Raw genomic sequence first — 25612 nt, 5'->3', positions numbered from 1 at the left:
CTAAGATATCTTCCCATGCTGATCATCAGCCTCTGTTTTTGCTCTTCCATTTTACAGAAGATTTTATTCCATTTATGAGCTGAAGGAAGAAGAAGGGTGGCATTATGTGAGGGAATTGCCTTCTCTTCCCAGAAGAAGATTGCTTCTTCGCAGTACCTTCTGGCCTTGGGTCCTCCCAGCTGCAGGTGACCCCTCATTGTGTGAGTTGTCTAGGAAGCAGAGGGGTGACATCTATGCACCCTGCTGAAGTAGGTGAACACATCTTGGCTTTTAGACAGCATTCACTTCCTAATGTTTAGAAATCAACTAATAATTCTGGGACCCATCCAGTCCAAAATAAAAGCAGCATGCTTTAGAACACAAAGATGTTAGATGTTGGCAGAGGTGCCTGTATATGACTCAAGTTCAGGTGTCTATAAAATTATACCCCTCTTCAATGTATGTTTCCTTATGGAAATTCGTTTCCTTTCTTTGCATTAAAATGTCAGTAAATGAAAACAAGGATCATCCAGAAACTTAGGAACACCTCAGAGGAGCATCAGGAAAAATATTGATATGATGGACAAAGCGATTCAGGAACAAGCATTAGACATAATTTATTTAAGTCAGAAGTACATTTTGCCACCTCTCCCCCAAAGGAACAAGTACTCAGGACAACAGTCTCTTGGTCTGTAAGTTCTCTCTAGACACTAACTTTGAATTGTTGTCCAAGTCCTGGGAGATGTCATCCACCAGTTCACTCTCAGAGGACTCGTGGGCCATGGATTTGTAGAGCTTGCAGGCCACGAGGGCCTTGGCCATGCTCTCCTCGCCTCGCTGCCAGAGGAAGACGGCCATCTTTTGGCGTTTCATCAGCACAGCCCACACCATCAGCTCATGGAAGGGGTACTGGAAACGGCTCACAGCAGGGTCATCCACGTCAATGTCAATCTCTTCCTCCTTTTTCTTCTTTTTCTTCTTCTTCCCTTTGGCTGGAGGTTCATCATCCTGAGGGAAGAAGAGCATGTTTTTCACGGTTGGCTATAAATGTGCAACAAAGGGTTTCTGAACAACTGCCAAAAAGAAAAACTTTTTTCCCATAGGTAATAAAGAGGCTTGATAAGCATATCTTAAGTTCCCACTAGCAGGGCTTTGAACTGGTTTGAACCAGTTCAGTCATGGCCAACGAAGCAATACTGGAACAGACCTGAATACAATTTGGGTAATCTGGAACAATAACTGGAATGGGGAAATTTATGAGTTGAAGCCTTGGAATGGGAGACTCAGAAGAGGCATAGTGAGCCCTTTCAGGAGACTGATGCTTGAGATTGGATTATTGGCAGGACTGGAGAGCGACACACAGAAGTGGCATGGTCAGCTGCCGTCTTTGAGCAGGGCACAACTGTTTCTGACTCTGCTCAAAATCCAACAGGCAAGACATTTGGTTGCTATGCAACAAATACACGGCCCTTGTTTTCTAAGAGGGAGAGTAGGTTACTAGCAGGGATTCAACTCGTAATTTTTCCTGTTCTGGTTATTGTTCCAGTTCACTCAAATTTTAAAAATTCGTGTCTATTCCGGTTTTACTTCCTTAGCCATAATTGAACTGGGAAGAACTAGTTTGAAGTCCTGCCCACTAGATATAGTTATTCTCTTGAAAATCATCTAAAACTGAAGGAACTGAAAAGGTGGACCACTATTTGAATACCTCATACCTGTGGGTTAAGCTTTTTTTCCAGAAGCCATTAACTGAGGAGATGCTGCTAAAACTACAGTGATAACATAAAATACAAGTAGCGCTGTGGGAGAGGCAAAGAGGCCGTAGTTGTTTTCTTCAGGGAAGTCCTTCAGCACAGTGAAGTGTCATTGCTCATTTGCCTGACACAGCTGAACCATGAGTCAACAGGAAAAATATAAAAGGCAATGGAGAAAAATGTTTTAGGTTTTGCTACTAGTATTTTAAGAAAGCAAACGTTGAATTTTGCATGAGTGCTATCCTTTCATGTGTGTGCTACAATTGGAACACAAACATTTCCCATTTCCTAAAATAATTACAAGGGATGGTTCTGAAAATGGAGCAGAATCCTAAGAAAAACAGCTCAGGAGTGGAGACTTGGGAGTAGCCTGGAAACTTGTGGGGGCTTAGACTATTTCGGGCCAAGATTTTAGCACTAAAGGTAATAATAGAAATAGATATTTGCTCTTTTGCAATGAGCTTTCCCATCAATGATCTGCCTTTATTCTTATAACCACTCTGGCAGGCTATGAATTTCTTCCATTCCCTCAAAAGAGAAAACGGTGGCTCAGAGTTGCCCACATTCACCCAGCTGGAAGGGACTAGAGCCTGGGCGGAGCCTGGTTCTCCAGTTCCTGTCAAGTGTTGTTTCACAACTGATCCAATTTTTATACAATTATAATGAGCTATTATAATATTTTAATTGAAAGTATACTGTCTGACCTCAGATTTAAATGTTTTTGTTTTACCTTTGTAGGTATGTATGGTTTTGTCACAGTAAAACTACAACAAGTCGCAGTAATTTTAGGGAAGGTTTCTCTATATGGGAACCCTGGTGGCGTAGTGGTTAAGTGCTATGGCTCTTAACCAAGACGTTGACAGTTGCAATCGACCAGGCGCTCCTTGGAAACTCTACAGGGCAGTTCTACTCTGTCCTATAGGGTCGCTATGAATAGGAATCGACTCGACGGCAGTGAGTTTGATTTCAGTGGGTTGGTTTGTCTATATAGGTTAAAAATCCACATATATTTAAAAATAATTACAGCTTTGTTTTCAGGAATATATAATAAAACTAATGAACGACTAACAAAGTGTGGTAAAATAAGTTCTTTCAAGCCAGGCTTTCAATAATGTTTAATATTATGGAAATATTGATTGCATGCAATTCTTTTAAAACAATTATAAGAATGCTAGAGAGAGAATATAACAAAGAAGGGATTAATTTCTTTAACATGCAAAGACTTCCACAAATCAGTAAGAGCAAGAGAAACAACCCAGTGAAAGCGTAATGGCTCTGAGCTGGAAGTACAAGGAGAAATTGACTCATTCAAAATCATGGTAAGAGTCTAGACGCACCTCATATGGAAATGAACGTTAAAAAAACAGTGAACAGAGAAACAAATTGAATAACATACCTAAGAAGTCTGATCTGACAGATAAACGTAAGAATCGTACCCAATGAAGAGAGAGCATATGTGTTTCAAACATGCATGTATCAGTGAAAGAAATCAACACCACTTCCTCGGAGATTTCCTCTCAACAAATTCCAAAAAACGGAAAGCATATAGTTTACATTCATGGAATAAAATTAGAAATTATGACAACTGGAAAATTTTAAACACGCTTCTAAACGACTTTTAGATTAACGAGGAAGTTATAAACTATTTAGCAATGAATGGCCAAACCCCTGGGCTACCATGAAAACAATGCTCTAGAAAAAATTTACATCTTTAATGCATTTATTAGAATACAAAGGACGTTGAAAATGAGTGAATTTCTCTTTTGAGTTGAGTCAGTAAGAACATAGTAACTGTATAGAAAGTATATGGAAGGAATGAATAACAATAAAAAACAGACATTAATAAAATAGAAAACAGAAAAAAGAAAGTTGCTTGATAAAGTAAAAATGACAATCAAATATGTAGGCAAGTATAAAACCAAAACCAAACCCACTGCCGTCAAGTCGATTCTGACTCATAGCGACCTTATAGGACAGAGTAGAACCGCCTGATAGAGTTTCCAAGGAGCGCCTGGCAGATTCGAACTGCCAACCTCTTGGTTAGCAGCTGTAGCACTTAACCACTATACCACCAGGCAAGTATAGTTAAGGGAAAAAAATATATATAAATTTAAAAATTGGAACAAGGAATGCACAAAATAAAGACAACGAGATTGAAAAGATTAGAGTACTATGTAAAAGTTTATACTCATGATCTTTAACATTTAGATAAAATAAATTATTTTCTAGGAAAATATAAATGACTAAAGTTGACTTTTGAAGACAGAAAGCCTGCACAAACTCATAGTTACAGAAGTTATTATAAGGTAGTCAAAGATAAGGAAAACCAGTTGCCGCTGAGTAAATTCCAACTCATAGAGACCCTATGAGTCAAAGATCCAAAAAAACTAAACCTGTTGCCGACGAGTTGATTCCAACTCATGAGTCAAAGATATACACTTAATAAATAGGACAAAGCCCAAGCTATTTTATAGGCAAGTTCTATCCAACCTTCATGGGACAGATAATCCCATATGACATAAAGAGTTTGAAAAATAGGGAACTATGGAAGTTTCGTACCATAATCCTTATAGTAACAAAAGTCCAACAATGAGGATACACTGGTGCTAAAGATCAAGCTTAATCGTGAACACATAATAAAATCTTCTGCCTGAATCCATACAGAAATTGAGATGCCATAAACTCATGAATTTATTTGAGAAGATCCTTTATAATAGGCAGTCTTAATATTTGGTGTTAGGGTATTTTTTTTAATCAATAATTTAAATATTTTCATATCTAGTCCTTTGGTATTTTAAAATATATGCTTCATACCTTCCCAGGTAAGATTTTTTCTGTGTTCCTTTGTCCTCTCGTGAGGGAGATTTCACTGATTTTCTTGGGTTTTCTAAATATACAATATTTTTTGCAGATAATAATTTTCTCCACTTTTTAGATATTTTTTCTTTATCATTTATATATTTTTTTCAGGCCTTAGAACTTCCAGAACATTTAAAAAATCTAGTGGGGATGAGACAGTAACAGAAGGCTCCAGAGCCTCAAGGCCGGAATAACAGGCCCGTTGATCTGGGACTATATCCCGCGGGGAATGTTACGAGACAACCCACACATTCAGCCCATGATGCACAAAGTCTTACAATATCTCTCTCCCAAGCTGTTTTTCAGGACCCCACTGTGGGGGTCGCGTCCTGCATATCTCTCTCAAGTTGTTTTTCAGGACCCCACTATGGGGGTGGCGTCCTGCATCTCTCTCTTGTAAGTTGTTTTTCAGGACCCCACCATAGGGGTTGGTGTTACAAGATAACCCACATCCTGGACTCTGACGCATGAAGTTCAACATATCTTCCCTACAAGCTGTTTTCCAAAGATGAACAGAATCAGCCGATCCCCAGGGCATGTGCAGTGAGAATGGGTGCGACCTTACAGTCTTGTCAAGTGGCCACTGAGACTGCGCAGTGATGACGTGACACTGTCCAAACTGATTCCACTTTGGATTCCAGATGCGCACCCACCTAATTTCTGAACCCCTCTATTTCTCCAAAAGCCCCACCTTTTCCCCCAGAAAGCAATGAATAAAACATGAGATCCTCCCCGCCTAAAACCCTTTATAAACTCCAAGAAAACCTCCATTCAGAGAGAGACTGGAGGCTAGTGTAGTAGAAGCCCCTCTCCATCCTTCCCTCGCGAGCTTTTTTTGTTTTGTTTTGTTTTGTTTTTTTCTCTGTCACTAATAAACCTTTGTGCGTGTGGGACTTCTGAGCCTCTCCTGGTCATTCTTGGTCAGTAGAAGGCAAGAACCTACACAGGACTTGGTCCCAAGCTGAGGAGCCTTGTCCTGCAACAGGGATAATGATGCCACCATAGTGGGTACCTTGTCTTCCTCTGGATTTTAACAGAAATGAGCCCAGTGCTTCCCTGCTCGGTGCTGGGTGTCCTCTCTCTGGAAGGAGCCACATCATTTAGTCACATCAAGAAAGTAATTTTACTTTACCGTTATCTTCCTAGCAAGCTAACTTTTTTTTTCGTTTGTTTAAATTGAAGAATGTGTTTTACCTCTTGTCAAATTCCTTTTCAGTGTCTATTGAAAACCGACAATGTCACAGTTTTTTTCCTTTTTTGACTTATCGATACGATGTAATATATTAAAGAGCTACTGACAGTAAGTTGTATTTTCATTCCTGAAAGATTTTAATTACTTGTTTAGGACTTTAAAAATATTCTATTGAATTTCTTTTTGGTATTATTTGTGATTTTTGCATGTGTAAGTAGCATTTTTTTTTTTAGTTTAATCTTTGCCTGCTTTCCAAATCACGGTTTTGTTAATAAAAAGAACTGGGTAGTTTTAGCCTTTCTTAGGTGTATGACCTTCGTATAATTTGGATAAATCATCTAAGTAGATTTTGGGGAGTAACATAGTGGGTTTATTCCTGGAAAACAAACTTGTTTGAATTGTGTTAAACAAATACAAAACTAAGATGACTACAGATATCTAATCAAGAGATCATAAAACTATTGAAAAGAATTCCTACTTACTTCCATTCCCAGAAGTTTAAGAGCTTTAGGCTATGAAAAGAAAGGGGAAAACAAATCAATTTACACAGATTACTGATGATAATAGTAGTCATGTAAGTAGAACATCAGTGATATTAAGGTTACTAGTAGACTAATAATAGACTAAAAAGGACTTTGTATCATTAACAATTAATGATAACATCCAAGGAAGGCAAATGTTTTAATGTGAAAACTCTGCTTCTGTCAGCAGAAGTCAGCTGAGGAGAAATGGATGCACCGAAATGACCCTTATTCCAGGCAGAACCAAAGGCGTTCTGGAACAGAAATCTAGACACAGGGCTACAGGGCTCTAAGTAGGAGGGACAGGGTCACTTCAAGAAGGGCCTACCATTTGAGAAGGGCTTGTGATAACAGTAGGATTTTGAAAGGCCCTGATCAAGGGGAAAGACATGGCAGGAACATAAACTCAATTTGACTTTAGCAGAGGTCTGCGGGATGGACGTAGGAGTGGTCCACCACGATGGGGCAGGACGGCTGCTGCTGCTGGAAAGCCTCAGATGTTGAGATAATGAGCTTGACCGTGATTCCCCATGGCGGGGGGGCACTGGGAACTTTTGAGAAGGACAAGTGCCATCATGTCCCTGGCTTTGGAGGATTATGGAAGCTACAGAGCAAGGACAGATTAGAGAGGGCAAGAATGGCAGCAAGGGAGCCCAGGAGGAAGGCTACCACGGACAAAGGAAGGAGGGCATGTGCAAATGATGGGCTGTGCTGTGTGACTCTCTAAGCAGGTGAAGGAGAGTGACTCAATGCACAAGCCGGGGCACCTTCCAGGATGGCGAGGCTTCACACCTATAAGTCATTGTAGGAGGAGGAAGGCAGGTGTGATTGGGGGTGGAGTGATGAGTTTGTCTGTTAGGATGGAAGGTTTCACACCTAAGAGTCATTGTAGGAGGAGGAAGGCAGGTGTGCATGGGGGTGGAGTGATGAATCTGTCTGTTAGGATGGGAGGCTTCACACCTAAGAGTCATTGTAGGAGGAGGAAGGCAGGTGTGCTTGGGGGTGGAGTGATCAGTTTGTCTCTTAGGATGGAAGACTTCACACCTAAGAGTCATTGTAGAAGGAGGAAGGCAGGTGTGCTTGGCGGTGGGGTGATGAGTCTGTTAGGATGGGAGGCTTCACACCTAAGAGTCATTTTAGGAGAAGGAAGGCAGGTGTGCTTGGGGGCGGAGTGATCAGTTTAGCTTTGAAAAAGTTGATTATTGAAAAAGGCAGCAAGGAACCCAATGTGGTTCCCAAAACCACAGAACACTACAGGTTAACTTAGTTCTACCCTCTTTGGTCCAAACAAGTTGTTGTAAAGGGTCCGAAAACTTTTCCGAGTGTAGTTGCAGCGGTAGGCTCCTCCCATGAGGTACTCCAGCACAAGCCCTATGTCGATGAGGCTGATGTGGTAATCAGGTGGAAGGTTTCCCTGTAAGAAGGAGGTTTGGTCTGAGTACCTATAAAATACATTTTAAAAAGCCAGTTGCCTTTAAGTCGACTCTGACTCCATGTGTCAGAGTAGAACTGTGCTCCGTAGGGTTTTCAATGGCTGATTTTTTGGAAGTAAGATTGCCAGGCTTTTCTTCTGAGGCACCTCTGGACTCAAACCTATAGCCTTTCGATCAGCCGCCAAACACATTGTCTGCACCACCCAGGGACTCCAAGAATACATTTCAAACCAAAGCCACTGCCATCAAGTCTATTTCAACTCACAGCGACACTGTAGGACAGAGAAGACGTGCCCCATAGGGTTTCCAAGGCTGTAAATCTTACGGAAGCAGACTGCCACATCTTTCTCCCTTGGAGCAGCTGGTGGGTTCGAACCGTCAACCTGCCTGTTAGCAGCTGAGCACCTACCTACTGTGCTACCATGGCTCCTTAAGAATACATTAGCGATGTGGAATTCACCACACACCTCAGCCCCAACTTGCGTCAGTTAATGCAACTGATGGGGGATTAAACAATAGTCAATCATCATGTGACTGAGGGGGACGATGCATTCACTAGGAAGCCACGTGTCTGTAGGGTAGATAGCTGGGCGTGTTCACGGGCTTGGACAGGGTGGTCTGTAGTTCGAATGTGTAAACACAGAGAAAGTGGCATTGTGAGGCTGGCGTGAGACCTCCTTTGTGACAGCAGATGACTTCTGATGACAAGGTGCTTTGGCAGTGCTTGCAGGGTCTGGAGCTCAGATTTCATGCACAAGGAGGAAGCAGTAGGGCAAAGGGGGAGGACTTCCTGAGAGGCAGAGGGAGGACAGAACATGCCTGGGGCTGGGGCTCTTTGGGTGAAATGCTCTGCATGGTGCCTGGGGACTCTGAGGGGCCACCAGGTCTTCAGTAAGAACACAAACACCACAAACTATTTGAGGTGATTGGGAGGCAGCGCAGGGGCAGAGTTGTGCCTCAAAGCTGAAAAGGGTCTGCTGAGACAAAGTCAGCACGTGGAGGGAGAGGGACAGTCTGAAAAGAGATGGCCCCCTGAGAGGGCCCGGGACAATAAAACGTGGATATTGCCTGCAAAGGACTCGGCCCGGGACAACAAAACGTGGATATTGCCTGCAAAGGACTCTGCGAGAGAACCAGATTACCCTACTGAGCAGTGACTTGGGCCAGGAAAAAACACACCAAACACCTGACTTCTGGGTAACGTCAGTTGGAACCTACTAGCTGGTACAAAAGTCATAGATGAGAACTTTTTCCTGGGTCCCTTGCACCTACGGTTGCACACAAGCACTAGGTGTATAAACCCACATCCCACACCACCCTGTGCAGACCACTACCTGGGTGACACTCCACGCTGCACTGTCCCTCCCGAGAATCCTGGCGTTGACCTCTGTATGTAAGTTCCTAATAAAGCTTTGTCTGATCAACGTGGCTTTTACTGCTGCCTCTTTTTTCAGAATCCGACCTGTGCCCCCTTGGAGCCACTCCTGCAGCTGGTCCAGTGGGGTGTGACACCCCCACATTTAGAAGAAAGACATTTAGGGGTAGGGCAGAGCTGACCAGCCCTTTATAGAAGTTTTTGCTAGATGCTTTTGTTGCCCAGAGTCCCTGGGTGTTGCAAATGGTTAATGTGCTCAGCTGCTAATGGAAAGGTTAGAGACTCACGTCCACCCTGAGGCACCTCAGAAGAAAGGCCTGCCAATCTACTTCCGAAAGATCACAGCCATGGAAACTCTATGGGACACAGTTCTCCTCTGACACATATGGGGTTGCCATAGTGGGAGACAACTGGATGGCAACTGGTTTCTTTTGGTTTATTTATTGTTTTTTAAATTTCATTTATTGATTTATTTTTGTTGAGAATATACACAGCAAAACATACACCAATTCAACAGTTTTTACATGTACAGTTCAGTGACATTAATTACATTCTTTTTCTTTTAACAACACAAAAAGTATAAATTTTAATAGTGATTTCTTGATGGAAAATTACTCCTATGGGGCCTCTATAAAATACAAATTATAGAGATAGCTACATATTTTTTTAAAATACATTTAAACGTATGTATGGTACAAAAAAGTATAAAGAATAATGAACAAGTACATACACATTACTCGATTTAAACATAAAACACTCTATGGAGTTGTAGCCCCCTGTGTATCCCCCAAAACCCTCCAGGCCATGCTCCTTTTCCCACTACCTCCACCCCAGACAAACCTAAAACTAAATTGTATAATTATCAATCCTACGCATTTCTCAGCTTTTACTACTTATGCCCATATCCCTAAGCAGTATATAGAGCTCCAGGCTTTTAAATTATGGCTAGCCTATTAGAGCATAAGGAGCCCTGGTGGTGCAGTGGTTAAGCGCTTGGCTGATTAATTACATTCTTGGAGTTTTGCAACCGTTCTCACCCTCCTTTTATGAGTTTTTCCTCCCCCATTAACATAGAATCACTGCCCTCTAAGGTTCCCATCAAATCTTTCGAGTTGCTGTTGTCAATTTGATCCCATATAGATAGATCTTAGAAGAACATAATGCTCAAGGCAGAGTTTTTTCTACTAGGTTTTAAGAAGACTACAGGGGATTAAAAAAAAAAAAAAGTTTATTGTGCTTTAAGTGAAAGTTTACAAATCAAGTCAGTCTCTCATACAAAAATTTATATACACCTTGCTATATACTCCTAATTGCTCTCCGCCTATTGAGACAGCCCATTCCTTCCCTCCACTCTCTCTTTTTGTGTCCATTCTGCCAGCTTCTAACCCCCTCTGCCCTTTCGTCTCCCCTCCAGATAGGAGATGACAACATAGTCTCAAGTGACTGCTTGATCCAAGAAGCTCATTCTTCACCAGCATCTTTTTCTATCCCATTGTCCAGTCCAATCCCTGTCTGAAGAGCTGGCTTTGGGAATGGTTCCAGTCCTGGGCTGACAGAAGGTCTGCGGACCATGACCACTAGACACCTTCTAGTCTCAGTCAGACCATTAAGTCTGACGTTTTTATGAGAATTTGGTGTCTGCATCCCACTGCTCTCCTGCTCCCTCAGGGGTTCTCTGCAGTCTTCCCTGTCAGAGCAGTCATTGGTTGTAGCCAGGCACCATTCAGGGGATATTTTTTGTTTAAGGTTTAAAGATTATACCAGGGCAATAGTTCCAGTGGTTCATTCATTCTCTATGGCTTCAGAAAGTCTGGAGTCCATGAGGATTTGAAATTCTGTTCTACATTTTCCCTCCTTTGGTCAGGATTTCTCTACAGAATCCTTGATCAAAATGGTCAGTAATGGTAGCTGGGCACCATTCAGTTCTTCTGGTCTCATGGCAAAGGGGGCAGTTGTTCATGGAGGCAATTAGCCACACATTCCATTTCCTCCTCCTATTCTTGACTCTTTTTTTCTCTGTTGCTCCAGGCAAACAGAGACGGATTGTGGTGCCTTGGATGGTTGCTTGTAAACTTTTAAGACCCGAGGCACTACGAAAGGAACCAGCAGGTAGAACAGAGGCAGTAAACACATTATTAAGCCAGTTAACTGGGATGTGCCATGAAACCATGACCCTAAACCTCCAAACGAAGGAACCAAATCCCAAGAGGTTTTTGGTTGTACATAAGCAGTCTCAGCAGCTACTGTTTTTTTGTCATTGTAGTAAATATATCTATTACATAATTCTTGCCAATTCAACTTTTTACAGGTATATAATTTATTGACAGCAATTACAATAACTGGCTGTGCAAAAATTATAAAGATCATGGAAGAAAAAATAGGGTCAATGCTAGGAACCCTAATATATGGAGTAAATAGGATACAAACTATAACTAACAATATACAAACACCAGACAATAAGCTAGATGCCTGGGATCTCCTAAAAATTAAACACATATGCTCATCAAATGACTTCACCAAAAGCATAAAAAGAGAACCTACGGACCGGGAAAAAAATTTTGGTTGTAACATATTTGACAAAGATCTAATCTCTAAAATATATAGGATAATCCAACACCTCTACAACAAAAAGACAAATAATCCAGTTAAAAAATGGGCAAAGAACATGAACAGACAATTCGCAAAGCACTTCACAAAGGAGACATTCAGATGGCTAACAGATACATAGGAAATAATCCAGATCACTAGCCATTAAAAAAAGAAATGCAAATCAAAACTACAAATGAGATACCATCTCACCCCAACATTATTGGCATGAATAAAAAAAAACAGAAAATAATAAATGTTATTTGGTGGGAATACAAAATGGTACAACCATTTTGGAAAACGATATGGCACTTCCTTAAAAAGCTAGAAATAGAAATACCATACAACCAGCAATCTCACTCCTCGGAATAGAACCCTGAGATAAAAGCTGTCACACAAATAGACACATTCACACCCATGTTTATTGCAGCATTATTGACAATAGCAAAAAGATGGAAACAACCCAAGTGCCCGTCAACAAATGAGTGGATAAACAAACTATGGTACATTCACATAATGGAATACTATGAAATGATAAAAAAACAATGATGAATCTGTGAAACATCTCATAACATGGATGAATCTGGAGGGCAATATGCTAAGTGTAATATAAGTTAATCACAAAATGGCAAATACTGTATGAGATCACTATTATAAAAATTCATGAAAAGATTCACACACAAAAAGAAATAATCTTTGATGGTTATGAGGGAAGGATGGGTTGGGGAGGGAAAAGCACTAATAAACAATAGATAAGTGGTAACTTTGGTGAAGGGTAAGACAATACACAATACTGGGGAATTCAGCACAACTTGACCAGGGCAAATTCACAGAAGCTCCATAAACACATCCAAACTCCCTGAGCGATTGAATTACTGGGCTGAGGGCTGGGAGCCATGATCTTGGGGGACATCTAGCTCAATTGGTATAACATAGTTTCTAAAGAAAGTGGTCTACATCCTACTTTGGTGAGTAGCATCTGGGGTCTTAAAAGCTTGTGAGGGGCCATCTAAGATACATGTACTGGTCCCACTCTATCTGGAGCAAGGGAGAATGAAGAAAACCAAAGACACAAGGGAAAGATTAGTCCAAAGGACTAATGGACCAAAACTACCACAGCCTCCATCAGATTGAGTCCAGCACAACTAGATGGTACCCAGCTACCACCATCAGCTGCTCTGACAGGGATCACAATAGAGGATCTCGGACAGAGCTGGAAAAAAATGTAGAACAAAATTGGAACTCACACAGAAAGACCAGGCATACTGGTCTGACAGAGACTGGAGAAACCTGAGAGTATGGCCCCTGACACCCTTTTAACTCAGTACTGAAGCCATTCCTGAGGCTCACCTTTCAGCCAAAGATTAGACAGGCCTACAAAACAAACAATAGCACACATAATTCAACCATGTATACGAGACTACATGGGCACACCAGCCCAAGGGCAAGAACGAGAAGGTAGGAGGGGACAGGAAAGCTGACCCAATGCAAACAGGGAACCCAAAGTCAGTAAGGGGAGAGTGTTGACAGGTCGTGGGGTTTGCAACCAAAGTCATTTAACAATATGTATTTTTTTTATATTAATTTTTCAGTGAGAAACTAACTTGCTCTGTAAACTTCCACCTAAAGTGCGCTCGTGCGTGTGTGCACATACTCGCACACACACAAAAACTTTTGAAAAAAAAAAAAAGAGATGACTGGTAGGAAAAAAAAATTGGCTGTGCAACCGTACCTTTAATCAGTGCAGTGTTTCCATCACCGTTACCCCCTCCCCCTTTCCCCCTTTCTCCCACCCCTGGCAACCACCAATAAACTTTGATCTCTGTACATTTGACTTTTCTTGTCTTTTTATATTAGTGAGGTCATAGAATATCCTTTTGTGACTGACTTTTTTCACTCAGCGTAATGTCTTCAAGCTCCATCCATATTGTAGAGTGTGTTAGGACTTCATTTCTCTTACTGGCTCTTACTTCATTTCTCCTGTTTCTCTGGGGAAATCAGTAGTATTCCATTGTATGTATGTACCACATTTTGTTTATCCATTCATCTGTTGATGGGCATTTAGGTTGTTTCCACCTTTTGGCTACTGTGAATAGTGCTACAATGAATATTGACGTACAAGTCTCTGAGTCTCTGCTTTCAAGCCTTTTGGTTATATAGCAAGGAGTGGAATTGCTGGGTCACATGGTAGTTCAATTTTTAATTTTTTGAGGAACTGCCACACTGTTTTCCACAATGGCTGTACCATTTTGCATTCCCACCAGCAACAGAAAAGGGTTCCAATTTCTCTATGCTGTTGCCGGCATTTGTTATTTTTCTGTCTTTTTTAGTCTTAGCCATCCTAGTGGGAGTGAAATGGCATCTCCTTGTGGTTTTGGTTCATTTACTGATTGGTTAATTTCATATGGCTGAGATGATGATGATAACCTGGGGCCCACCACGTGGTGATCACACATCTTAAATGTCCTCCTTTAAATTAGATTAGCCACACTTGCTAAATCATTCATTCCTATGTCAAGTGTTTGTTAGCCCTGTTGTGGTCCCTGATGGTGTGGGGGATTCCGTGTAGGGATAAGGAATTCCAACCATGCTCCTAAGGAGCTCGCCCTTGTGGGGAGAAGAACAAAACCATCAACAGCCTCGGAGTAGCAGCACATGCTGCGTGCAGAGGAGGAGAGGCCCAAGTTCTGCCTGGGGTGCAGGTGGGGGAGGAAACAGGGCCTCCCTGAGCAGAGCCTCCTCGGTGCTCGGTGCTCGGTGCTCGGTCCTTGGGCCTGAGGAGCAGGAAGTGCAGGTGGTGAGGGGTGAGCACCTCTGACGTGAGCAAGGTGTGGACAGACAGGACACGTCAGGACCCCTTCAGGGTTGAGCATAGAGTGTGGTGGGCACGTGATGGGACTGGGAGTGGAGCAGGGTATGGCCAGACCCCAGTGTGGTGGGAGTTTCTTGGAACCAGCTTAAGCTGTGTGGTCCATGGTGGGGGGACTCTGGAGGGTTCGAGCAGGAAGTCCCATGACTGTGGATGGTGGAGAGAGTGGAGCTGGGGGAGGGAGGAAGATTATTAAGGCCATTCAGGTGAGAAATATTTGGGCCTAAGCCAGGGTAGCTGTAGTTTTTGAATATTTATATTTTATAATGTATCTTCCTTGGGGGAAATCAGATGCCTTATGTAGCAAACTAGGGCACTGGTCACAGGGTCTTTGACATCCCTCTTGGTCCCCAAATGCACTGATTCTGCTCCAGTCTAATGAGTGCTGTAGAAGCCAAATTCTTATATTATTAGAATTACATATTTGCCTGAAATATAACCAGATTAGTTAGGATTCTGACTGAAAACTACTTTTGAATTATTCTCTCTTGCTCAGAATATTAATAAATGTTGTACATTTTGCATGCCCGGGACTTAGTTCTAGCAAAATGAATCACTTTTATATTGTTATTGTGTTTGTTAGCTGCCTCTAAGTCTGTCCTGAGTCATGGCAACCCCATGCACAAATGAACGAAATACTACCCAGTACTGCTCCATCCCTATGATCAGTTGTGGATAGGACTACTGTCATTCACAGGGTTTTCACTGGCTGATTTTCTAAAGTCAATTGCCAAGCCTTTCTTCCTAGTCTTTCTTAGTCTGGAAGCTCCTCTGAAACCTGTTCAGCATCATAGCAACACACAACCCTCACCCACTCTTACATCAGCCCAGTCTAATCCTCTGACTGTGGCTACACGCCTCAGAATACCATGGTGCAACAATGAGGGAGCCAGGCCCTATGACAGCATGAACTTTAGGTGGTTAGTAGCAATGGCAAGTGGGAAGAAACATCTATCACTTCATAATGGTAGGACACAAAAGGCAAGAACAATTGATCCAATCAATGGCACACACTGGAATGAGATGAGGCACCTCCTATTGTTCTTCTGGAAAGAGGCACCGGGATTAAGTGAGCAACAGAGATTAAAAACCCTGGTGGCGTAGTGGTTAAGTGCTACGGCTGCTAACCCAGGCGTCGGCAGTTTGAATCTGCCAGGCACTCCTTGGAAACTCTATGGAGCAGTTCTACTCTGTCCTATAGGGTCACTGTAAGTTGGAATAGACTCGACAGTAGTGGGTTTTTTTTGTAACATGGGGCTTCACTGACTGTGCTTCAGGTGGTCAGTACCACAGCCAGCTCACCTGCTGTTGCCCTGGTGTTGGTAATGGTGCCAACATGTAAGCAGGCAGTCACTCAGCACGTACCTATCATGTGTGGGGATGGATATTCAACTTTAAAAGCATTAGCTTTAGGTTAACTCTTTTTGTGTGAGAAGCATTGTCTCTCATGCCTCGCATAATGAGAATTCAATACATCTTGGGAGCTAAAAATTGCTTTTTAAAAATGTTTCATTAAAAGACGTCAGTTGGTAAGGACTATAGAACAGAGGACTGACCTTCTTGACATCTCTCACCAGCAGATGAAGCGTGTTTGGCGGACCCAGTCTCTGTAAGAGAAGCATTCAGCCATGTCAAATATGCTTTCCTCTTCAATTCCTGGAGAAAAACCTACCCTTCTGTACAGAATTAATGAATTATTAGATTGTATGGACTGTGACCCACTATGGGCTTGTTTCTTTCTTTCTTTTTTTTACATTTTTATTGTGCTGAAATATTTATAACAAAATATTTGCCAGTTCAACCGTTTGTATGCATACAGTTCAGTGACATTAATTACTTTCACCACGTTGAGCAACTCTCACCACCATCACCCTTAACTCAGAAACTCAGAACCACTAACAACGACTCCCCCTCCCTCCCTCCTGTCCCTGGTAACCACTGAAGAGCTTTGGTCTCTGTGCTTTGTTTCTTTTAAGAGGCAGAACAGGTTGTGGTTAAGTATTCAACACATTAAAATATATGTTAAATACTTCTTATTGAATTATTTTAAAGTGTATCTTGTGATGTAAAATATTGTGTTAAAACTTCACATACAAGTTTTAGCACGTAATTACAGAGGACCATTTCTGCTAATTAAAATTTTAGAACACAGAAGGAAATGTAAACTCTCAAAATTTATATTGCAATAATAAAGCAAGGGGATTTCATTTAACTACTTCCCCTCTAATACAGTGGAGTTTATTCCCATGAAAACTTAGGTCCACGTTTTTCACTGGTTGCTGTGCAACCCTACCCGTTCCATCACCATGAACCAAAACTCAGTACTCGATAAGCAACATCCACCCCCTTTCCTCTCCCTCCCATCACTGGTAACCACTAATAAACTTTGATCTCTATACATTTGTCTGTTCTTGTCTTTTTATATAAGTGAGGTCGTAGAATATTTGTCCTTCCATGATTGACTTATTTCACTCAGCATAATGTCTTCAAGCTCCACCCATATGTATCAGGACTCCATTTCTCTTCCTGGCTGAGTAGTATTCTATTGTATGTAGGTACCACGTTTTGTCTCTCCACTTATCCGCTGATGGGCATTTAGGTTGTTTCCAGCTTTTTGCTATTGTGGATAGCATTGCAGTGAACGTTGGTGTACAAGTATCTGTTTGAATTTCTGCTTTCATGTCTTTTCAAGACTGCCACATCTTTCTCCCACAGAGTGACCGGTAGGTTCGAACACCTTCTTTCAATACCTAGGGGTGGAATTGCTGGGTCATATAGTAGGTCTATTTTTAGTTTTTTAAGAAATTGCCACACCGTTTTCCAGAACAACTGTACCATTTTTAATTCCTACCAATGATGGATAAAAGTTTTCCAAATCTTCGCCAACGTTTATTATTTCTGAGTTTTTTTTTTTAATCTTAGCCATCCCTGGTCTAATCATATGGTCTACTATGCTGGGAATGACAAATAGAAGAGGAATGGTGCTGCATTCATTGTCAAAAGGAACATTTCAAAGTCTATCCTGAAGTACAATGCTGTAAGTGATGGGGTAATATCCATATGCCTACAAGGAAGACCAGTTAATATGACTATTATTCAAATTTATGCACCAACCACTAAGGCCAAAGATGAAGAAATTGAAGATTTTGACCAACTTCTGCAGTCTGAAATTGATGAAACATGCAATCAGGATGCATTGATAATTACTGGTGATTGGAACGCAAAAGTTGAAGACAAAGAAGGATCGGTAGTTGGAAAACACCGCCTTGGTGATAGAAACAATGCTGGAGATCGCATGATAGAATTTTGCAAGACCAATGATTTCTTCATTGCAAATACCTTTTTTCACCAGCATGAATGGTGACTATACACATGGACCTCATCAGATTGAATACACAGGAATCAAATTAACTACATCTGTGAAAAGAGACGATGGAAAAACTCCATATCATCAGTCAGAACAAGGCCGGGGCTGACTGTGGAACAGACCAGCAATTGCTCACATGCAAGTTCGAGCTGAAACTGAAGAGAATTAGAATAAGTCCATAAGGGCCAAAGTACAACCTTGAGCATATCCCACCTGGATTTAGAGACCATCTCAAGAGTAGGTTTGATGCGTTGAACACTAATGACTAAAGACCAGACAAGTTGTGGAATGACAGCAAGGACATCAAACACGAAGAAAGCAAGAGGTCATTCAAAAGATAGGAAAGGAAAAGAAAGACCAAAATGGATGTCAGAAGAGACTCTAGAACTTGCTCTTGAACATCAAGTAGCTAAAACAAAAGGAAGAAATGGAAACGTAAAAGAGCTAAAAAGAAAATTTCAAAGGGCAGCTTGAGAAGACAAACTAAAGTATTATAGTGACATATGCAAAGACCTGGAGGTAGAAAACCAAAAGGGAAGAACGTGCACGGTATTTTTCAAGGTGAAAGAACTGAAGAAAAAATTCAAGCCTCGAGTTGTGATACTGAAGGATTCTATGGGGAAAATATTAAACACTGCAAGGAGCATTAAAAGAAGATGGAAAGAATGCAGAGTCACTGTACCAAAAGAACCGGTAAACTTTCAACCATTTCAGGAAGTAGCATATGATCAGGAACCAATGGTACTGCAGGAAGAAGTCCAAGCTGCATTGAAGGCATTGCCAAAAATAAGGCTCCAGGAATCTACAGAATACCAGTTGAGATGTTTCAACAAATGGATGCAGCACTGAAGTGTTCACTTGTCTGTCGCCAACTGACTGGAAAGAGACCCATATTTATGCCTATTCCCAAGAAAGGTGATCCAACTGAATTTGGAAATTACCGAACAGTATTGTTAATATCACACACAAGCAAAATTTTGCTGAAGATCATTGAAAAGCGGCTGCAGCAGTGTATCAACAGGGAACTGCCAGAAATTCAAGCCGGATTCAGAGGACGTGGAACCAGGGATATCACTGTTGAGTCAGATGGGTCCTGGCTGAAAGCAGAGAATACCAGAAAGATGTTTACCTGTGTTTTATTGACTGTGCAAAGGCATTCAACTGTGTGGATTATAACAAATTATGGATAACATTGCAAAGAATGGGAATTCCAGAAACACAGGTTTCTTGAGAAATCTGTACATAGATCAAGAGGAAGTTGTTTGAGCAGAGCGTGGTTTACTATCAGGTAAGGTGTGCATCAGGGTTGTATCCTTTCACCATACCTATCCAATCTGTATGCTGAGCAAATAATCCAAGAAGATGGACTCTATGAAGAATAACGGGCCATCAGGATTGGAGGAAGACTCATTAACAACCTGCGTTATGCAGATGACACAGCTTTGCTAGCTGAAAGTGAAGAGGACTTGAAGCAATTACTGATGAAGATCAAAGACCACAGCCTTCAGTATGGATTATACCTCAACGTAAAGAAAACAAAAATCCTCACAACTGGACCAATGAGCAACATCATGATAAATGGAGAAAAGATTGAAGTTGTCAAGGATTTCGTTTCACTTGGATCCACAATCAACACCCATGGAAGCAGCAGTGAAGAAATCAAAAGACACATTGCATTGGGCAAATCTGCTGCAAAGGACCTCTTTTTTTTTTTTTTTTTAATAATTTTTATTGTGCTTTAAGTGAAAGTTTACAAATCAAGTCAGTCTCTCACATATAAACTTATATACACCTTACTACATACTCCCACTTGCTCTCCCCCAATGAGTCAGCCTTTCCAGTCTCCCCTTTTGTGACAATTTTGCCAGCTTCCAACTCTCTCTATCCTCCCATCCCCCCTCCAGACAGGAGATGCCAACACAGTTTCAAGTGTCCACCTGATACAAATACCTCACTCTTCATCAGCATCTCTCTCCTACCCACTGTCCAGTCCCTTCCATGTCTGATGAGTTGTCTTCAGGAATGGTTCCCGTCCTGGGCCAACAGAAGGTTTGGGGACCATGACCGCCGGGATTCCTCTAGTCTCAGTCAGACCATTAAGTATGGTCTTTTTGTGAGAATTTGGGGTCTGCATCCCACTGATCTCCTGCTCCCTCAGGGGTTCTCTGTTGTGCTCCCTGTCAGGGAAGTTATCGGCTGTGGCTGGGCACCATCTAGTTTTTCTGGTCTCAGGATAAAGGACCTCTTTAAAGTGTTGAAAAGCAAAGATGTCACCTTGAAGACTAAGGTGCGCCTGACCCAAGCCATGGTATTTTCAATCTCATCATATACACGCAAAAGCTGGATGATGAATAAGGAAGACTGAAGAAGAACTGATGCCTTTGAATTGTGAAAAGAATGAACAAATGAACAAATCTGTCTTGAGGAAGTATAATCAGAATGCTCCTTAGAGGCAAGGATGGAGAGACTGTGTCTCACATACTTTGGACATGTTGTTAGGAGGGATCAGTCCCTGGAGAAGGACATCATGCTTGGTAAAGTAGCCGATCCGCGATAAAGAGGAATGCCCTCAACAAGATGCATTGACACAGTGACTGCAACAGTGGGCTCAAGCATAACAATGATTGTGAGGATGGTACAGGAGTAGCCAGTGTTTTGTTCTGTTGTACACATGGCCGCTGTGTGTTGGAACCGACTTGAAGGCACCTAACAACAACAACGACAGCCCTGGTGGGGAGCCCAGGTGGCACAGTGGTTAAGAGCTATGGCTGCTAACCAAAAGGTCAGCATTTGAATCCACCAGCTGCTCTTTCAAAAGCCTATGGGCAGTTCCACTGTCCTATAGGGTGGCTATGAGTCAGAATAGACTCAAAGGAAATGAGGTTATTCCTGGTGGTGCAGTGGTTAAAGTGCTTGGCTGCTTACCAAAAGGTCAATGGATCAAACTCATCAGCTGCTCCATGGGAGAAAGATGTGGCAGTCTGCTTCTGTAAAGATTAAAGCCTTGGAAAACCTATGGGGCAGTTCATCTCTGTCCTATAGGGTCACTATGAGTATGAGTTAGCCATCCTAGTGGGAGTAAAATGATATCTCATCGCGGTTTTGATCTGCATCTCTCTGATGGTTAATGATGTTGAGCATTTTTTCATGTGTTTAGTGGCTATTTGAAAGTTCTCTTAGTTGAAAATGTCTATTCAAGCACCTTGCCCATTTTATGATTGGGTTGTCTTTTTGTTGTTAAATTGTTGAAGTTTTATATATTTTTTGGTTATTAGATTCTTATCAGATATATACTTTCCAGTTGGTAGCTTGTCTTTTCACTTTTTTGGTAAAGTCTTTTTATTTTACTTTATTGTGCTTTAGGTGAAAGTTTACAGCACAAATTAGTTTCTCATTCAAAATTTTATACACAAATTGTTTTGTGATATTGGTTGCAATCCTGGCAATATGTCATCACTCTCCGTCTTTCTACCCTGGTTTCCCTGTGTCCATTCATCCAGTTTTCATGTCCCTTCCTGCCTTCTCGTCTTTGCTTTTCGGCAGGTGTTACCCACTTGGTCTCATATAGTTAAATGAACTGAGAAGCATGTTCCTCTAGTGTGTTATTGTTACTTTCATAAGCCTGTCTAATTTTTGGCTGATAGGTGGGGCCATAGTCTCAGGGGTTCCTCCAGTCTCTGTCAGACCAGTAAGTCTGATCTTTTTTTGTGAATTTGAATTTTATTCTACATTTTTCTCCCCCTCTGTCCGGAACCCTCTATTATGACCTTGTCAGAGTGGTCAGCGGTGGTAGCTGGGCACCATCTAGTTCTTCTGGGCTAAGCTGGTGGAGGCTCTGGTTCATGTGGTCCATTAGTCCTTTGGACTGATGTTTTCCTTGTGTCTTTGGTTTTCTTCATTCTCCTTTGCTCCAGATGGGATAGGATTTATACGTGTATTTTAAATGGCTGCTCACAAGCTTTTAAGACCCCAGGTGCTACTCACCAAAGTAGGAGGTAGAACATTTTCTTTATGAACTATTTTATGCCAATTGACCTAAATGTCCCCTGAGACTATTATCCTCAGTCCTCAGCCCCAGTAATTCAGTCCCTCAAGGTGTTTGGATGTGTCTAGGAAGCTTCTATGACTTTGCCTTGGTCTAGTTGTGCTGACTTCCCCTATATTGTGTGTTATCTTTACATCACCAAAGTTAACGATTGTTCATTATCTAGTTAGTAATTTCCCCTCCCCACCCCTCCCTTCCCTCGTAAGCATTGAAGATTGTTTCTTCTGTGTATAAACCTTTTCTCGGGTTTTTACAATAGTGGTTTCATGTAATATTTGTCCTTTTGTGATTGATTTATTTCACTCAACATGATGTCCTCTAGATTCATCCACGTTGTGAGATGTTTCTCGGATTCATCATTGTTCTTTATCACTGCGTAGTATTCCATTGTGTGCATGTACCATAGTTTCTTTGTCCATTCATCTGTTGATGGACACTTAGGTTGTTTCCTTCTTTTTGCTATTGTCAGTAATGTTGCAGTGAACATGGGTGTGCATATGTCTATTCGTGTTATGGCTCTTATTTCTCTGGGATATATTCCTAGGAGTGGGATTGCTGGGTCATATGGTATTTCTATTTCTAGCTTTTTAAGGAAGTGTCATATCATTTTTCAAAATGATGTACCATTTTACTTTTCCACCAGCAGTACATAAGAGTTCCATTCTCCCCGCAGCCTCTCCAACATCTGTTATTTTCTGTTTTTTTGATTAATGCCAGTAATGTCGTGGTGAGATGGTATATCATTGTAGTTTTGATTTGTGTTTCTCTAATGTGTAACGGTTGCCAGCATTTCCTCATGTATCTATTAGCTGCCTGATAAATCCCCTCTTTTTATGAACTATTATTCATATACCTACGTGGCCCAAGTGGTTTACACACGACTACTTACCTAAAGGTTGGTGGTTTGAGAACCTATTCAGTGGTTGTTGTTGTTGTTAGTTGCCTTTAAGTCAGTGTGCAGAGTAGAACTGCTCCATGTTTTCAAGGCTGTGACCTTTATGAAGCAGATTTCAAGACACCTCTGGATGGGCTCAAATTGGCAACCTTTCAACTAGTAGTCGAGTGCTTAACCATTTGTGCCATCCGGGGAGCCCTCACACAGAAATGAGGCCTGGCAATCTGCTTCCATAAAGATTATGGCCAAGAAAACCCTACGGATCAGTTCTACTCTGTAACACATGGAGTTGTCATAGGTTGGAATCGACTCGATACCAACGGTTTGGTTTTTTTGGCTTATTCATACGCTATACTCGAGTGTTCAACAAGTGTTAATACTGCCTCAGAAGGGGATGTCTGGCTGGGCAGGGCGCTAACTCATAAAATGTGAATAGCTTGTGGACTGCAGGTAAGTAATAACTAGATGCCATGAAATACTGGCGTTCCCAGCTGAAACCCTGCCCCAGTTATTACTCTATGCTCATTGGAGCCCTTTTATGCATAATATGCATCAGGTATACTTCCGTGTCGATGGCTAGCCCCTCTCTGGCCCCCTTCTGGCGCACTCACCGTGTTATAGAGCTCTTCCAGCCTTGGGATGGTGAGGAAGTGCTGCATGTTCACTCCGTTTTCAATCAGAAGCTTCACAAAGTCCACACGGTCTAACACTAGCGCGTCCAGCATTGCTTGCTCCAAAGCATTTACCTGCAGGAGCCCAGGAAAGAGGGCTGAGAGAGCGTCTCAGAGATGTGAGACAGGGGGAAGACTGGAAACACCGCAGGAAGGGTATTCTGTCCCCCAGATCCTGGAGTATTCTGGGCATGGTTCTCTTTGCTCTTGCTATCTTCCCTCTTCCTTCCCTCTCCATCTGGCCCCTATACGTGCTATCGAGGTATCAAAATGATTTTCTCCTTTTAAAAACAAGTCAAAGAATCTAAGGCACAGCAATTGGTCTCTATTCACCTGGAGCAACAGAAGATGAAAGAGTCAGGAATAGGCGGAGGGTATGGAATGTGTGGCTAATTGCTTCCATGAACAACTGCTTCCTTTGCCATGAGACCAGAAGAACTGGATGGTGCCTTGTTATACCATTAGTGAACATTTTGATTAAAGATTTCATAGAAGAATCCTGATCAAAAGGGGGAAAATGCAGAACAGCATTTCAAATTCTTAAGGACTGTAGAACTTCTGGAGCCATGGAGGGTGGATGAACCCTTGAAACTATCGCCCTGAGATAATATTTAAACCTTAAACCAAAAATATCTTCTGAAGTCATCTTAAAATTGAACAATAGTTTAGCTTAACTAGTCTGCCTTGAGCATTATGCTCTTTTAAGAACTCTATATGGGATCAAATTGGCAACATATTAGACAGGAGCATTAGGGGGCAGTGAGTTTATGTTAATGAGGGAGGAACAACTCAGAAAAGGAGGGTAAGAATGGTCGCACAATTTGAAGAATGTAATTAATGTCTCTAAACTGTACTCGCAAAAACTTACATTGGTGTTTTTTTTTACTGTGTATATTCTCAACAACAACAAAATGAATATAATTTAGAAGGAAAAAAAAATTGAAGAGGATTCAAAATTGCAGCCATAGTGACATTGCTCACTTCAGCTTCCACAGTTTGCTTCCTTGACTGAGAGGGACGGGTGGCAGCCTAGCATGCCCTGTGTCCCCACGGTGCTAGGTGAGGGATGACCTCAATGTGCCTGCCACACATAGGACACTGCAGAGCCCCAGTGCCCTGGCTTTGCTGTCTTGGCAGCAGTGAGGCTGAGAACTACTGTGTGATGTTCTGGCTCCAGCCTCTGTCCCAGAAAACTGCTACTATCTCCACACACCCAGTCATGTGTCCCATCTTTCAAAAAGGTCTTGTTCACTGAATTGTATTTATTAGGTAATATTGGTTTGTGTCCCATGTTTTCATGAATCAAACATGTGCATGTCCACCAGACGGAGAGAGCCACCTTTGAGCAAGGTCAGCAGGATGTCCACTCTTGGTGGCATCCTTCCCCCAAATGCAGGGACACTCTCATTTTCTCAGCCTGACAGCCCCATTGAAGGCAGATGTGCAGCTGCCATTAGCCTATCTGAAATATGGAGGCTGTCTCCTTAATCCTTTATCACTGCTGTACTATGACTTAGGGTCCTGGGTTGGGGCTACAGCAAAGGAAACAAGAACTGTGACCCCTCTGGAGAGAGAAGGTGACACAAACTCAGTGATCCCTAAGGTCTCAATGTTTCCCGCATACCCAGTTCAGTAGCTCGATCTTCCGGGGATCGGTTTCTTCTTCCACTTCCTCTTTCACTTTCCCTTTCTTTTTGCCTTTTCCTTTTCCTCTGCCACCCTTGGTGGTTGCCATGGGTGGCTTCTTCTCCTTCTCTGTGGCCTTGTTATTTGTCGGGGGTGCCAGGCTTCCCAGGGGCTGCAATTGATAGCAAACAAAGTTTGGAAAAAATATTAAAGCTGTCCCTTGCCCAAAGACAAGTGTACTGATTCCCGCCTCCTTGCCACTGTACACACACACACATGCACACACATGCATACGCACACACACTTGGTCAAGGCAAGCCTGCCTGGTTGATGGAGAAAGCTTTGATATCATAAACCACTGTTACTTATATCCAAAAATGTACACTTGGCTTGAGGACTCATCTTTGCATACTTTAAATGGCTGATGATGTGCCCTTGAT

The 25612-nt window shown here is 41.9% G+C and overlaps 1 protein-coding gene across 1 annotated transcript in view; it reads right to left on the bottom strand.

Moving 5' to 3' along the window:
* The window catches only part of TRPM1 (transient receptor potential cation channel subfamily M member 1), a 138142-nt gene that overhangs the window by 57934 nt on the left and 54596 nt on the right, over nt 1-25612 (bottom strand). The window contains exons 11-16 of the mRNA XM_064296180.1: nt 25171-25344; nt 23487-23621; nt 16125-16175; nt 7579-7719; nt 6267-6296; nt 695-987 (exon numbers count right to left, since the gene is read on the bottom strand). Coding sequence (XP_064152250.1) covers nt 695-987; nt 6267-6296; nt 7579-7719; nt 16125-16175; nt 23487-23621; nt 25171-25344 — 824 coding nt within the window. The remainder of the gene's footprint in view (nt 1-694; nt 988-6266; nt 6297-7578; nt 7720-16124; nt 16176-23486; nt 23622-25170; nt 25345-25612) is intronic.

The sequence above is a fragment of the Loxodonta africana genome, chromosome 13 (assembly GCF_030014295.1).
Source record: "Loxodonta africana isolate mLoxAfr1 chromosome 13, mLoxAfr1.hap2, whole genome shotgun sequence".
Classification (NCBI taxonomy): Eukaryota; Metazoa; Chordata; class Mammalia; order Proboscidea; family Elephantidae; genus Loxodonta; species Loxodonta africana.
This window is presented reverse-complemented; position numbering and strand designations above follow the sequence as displayed.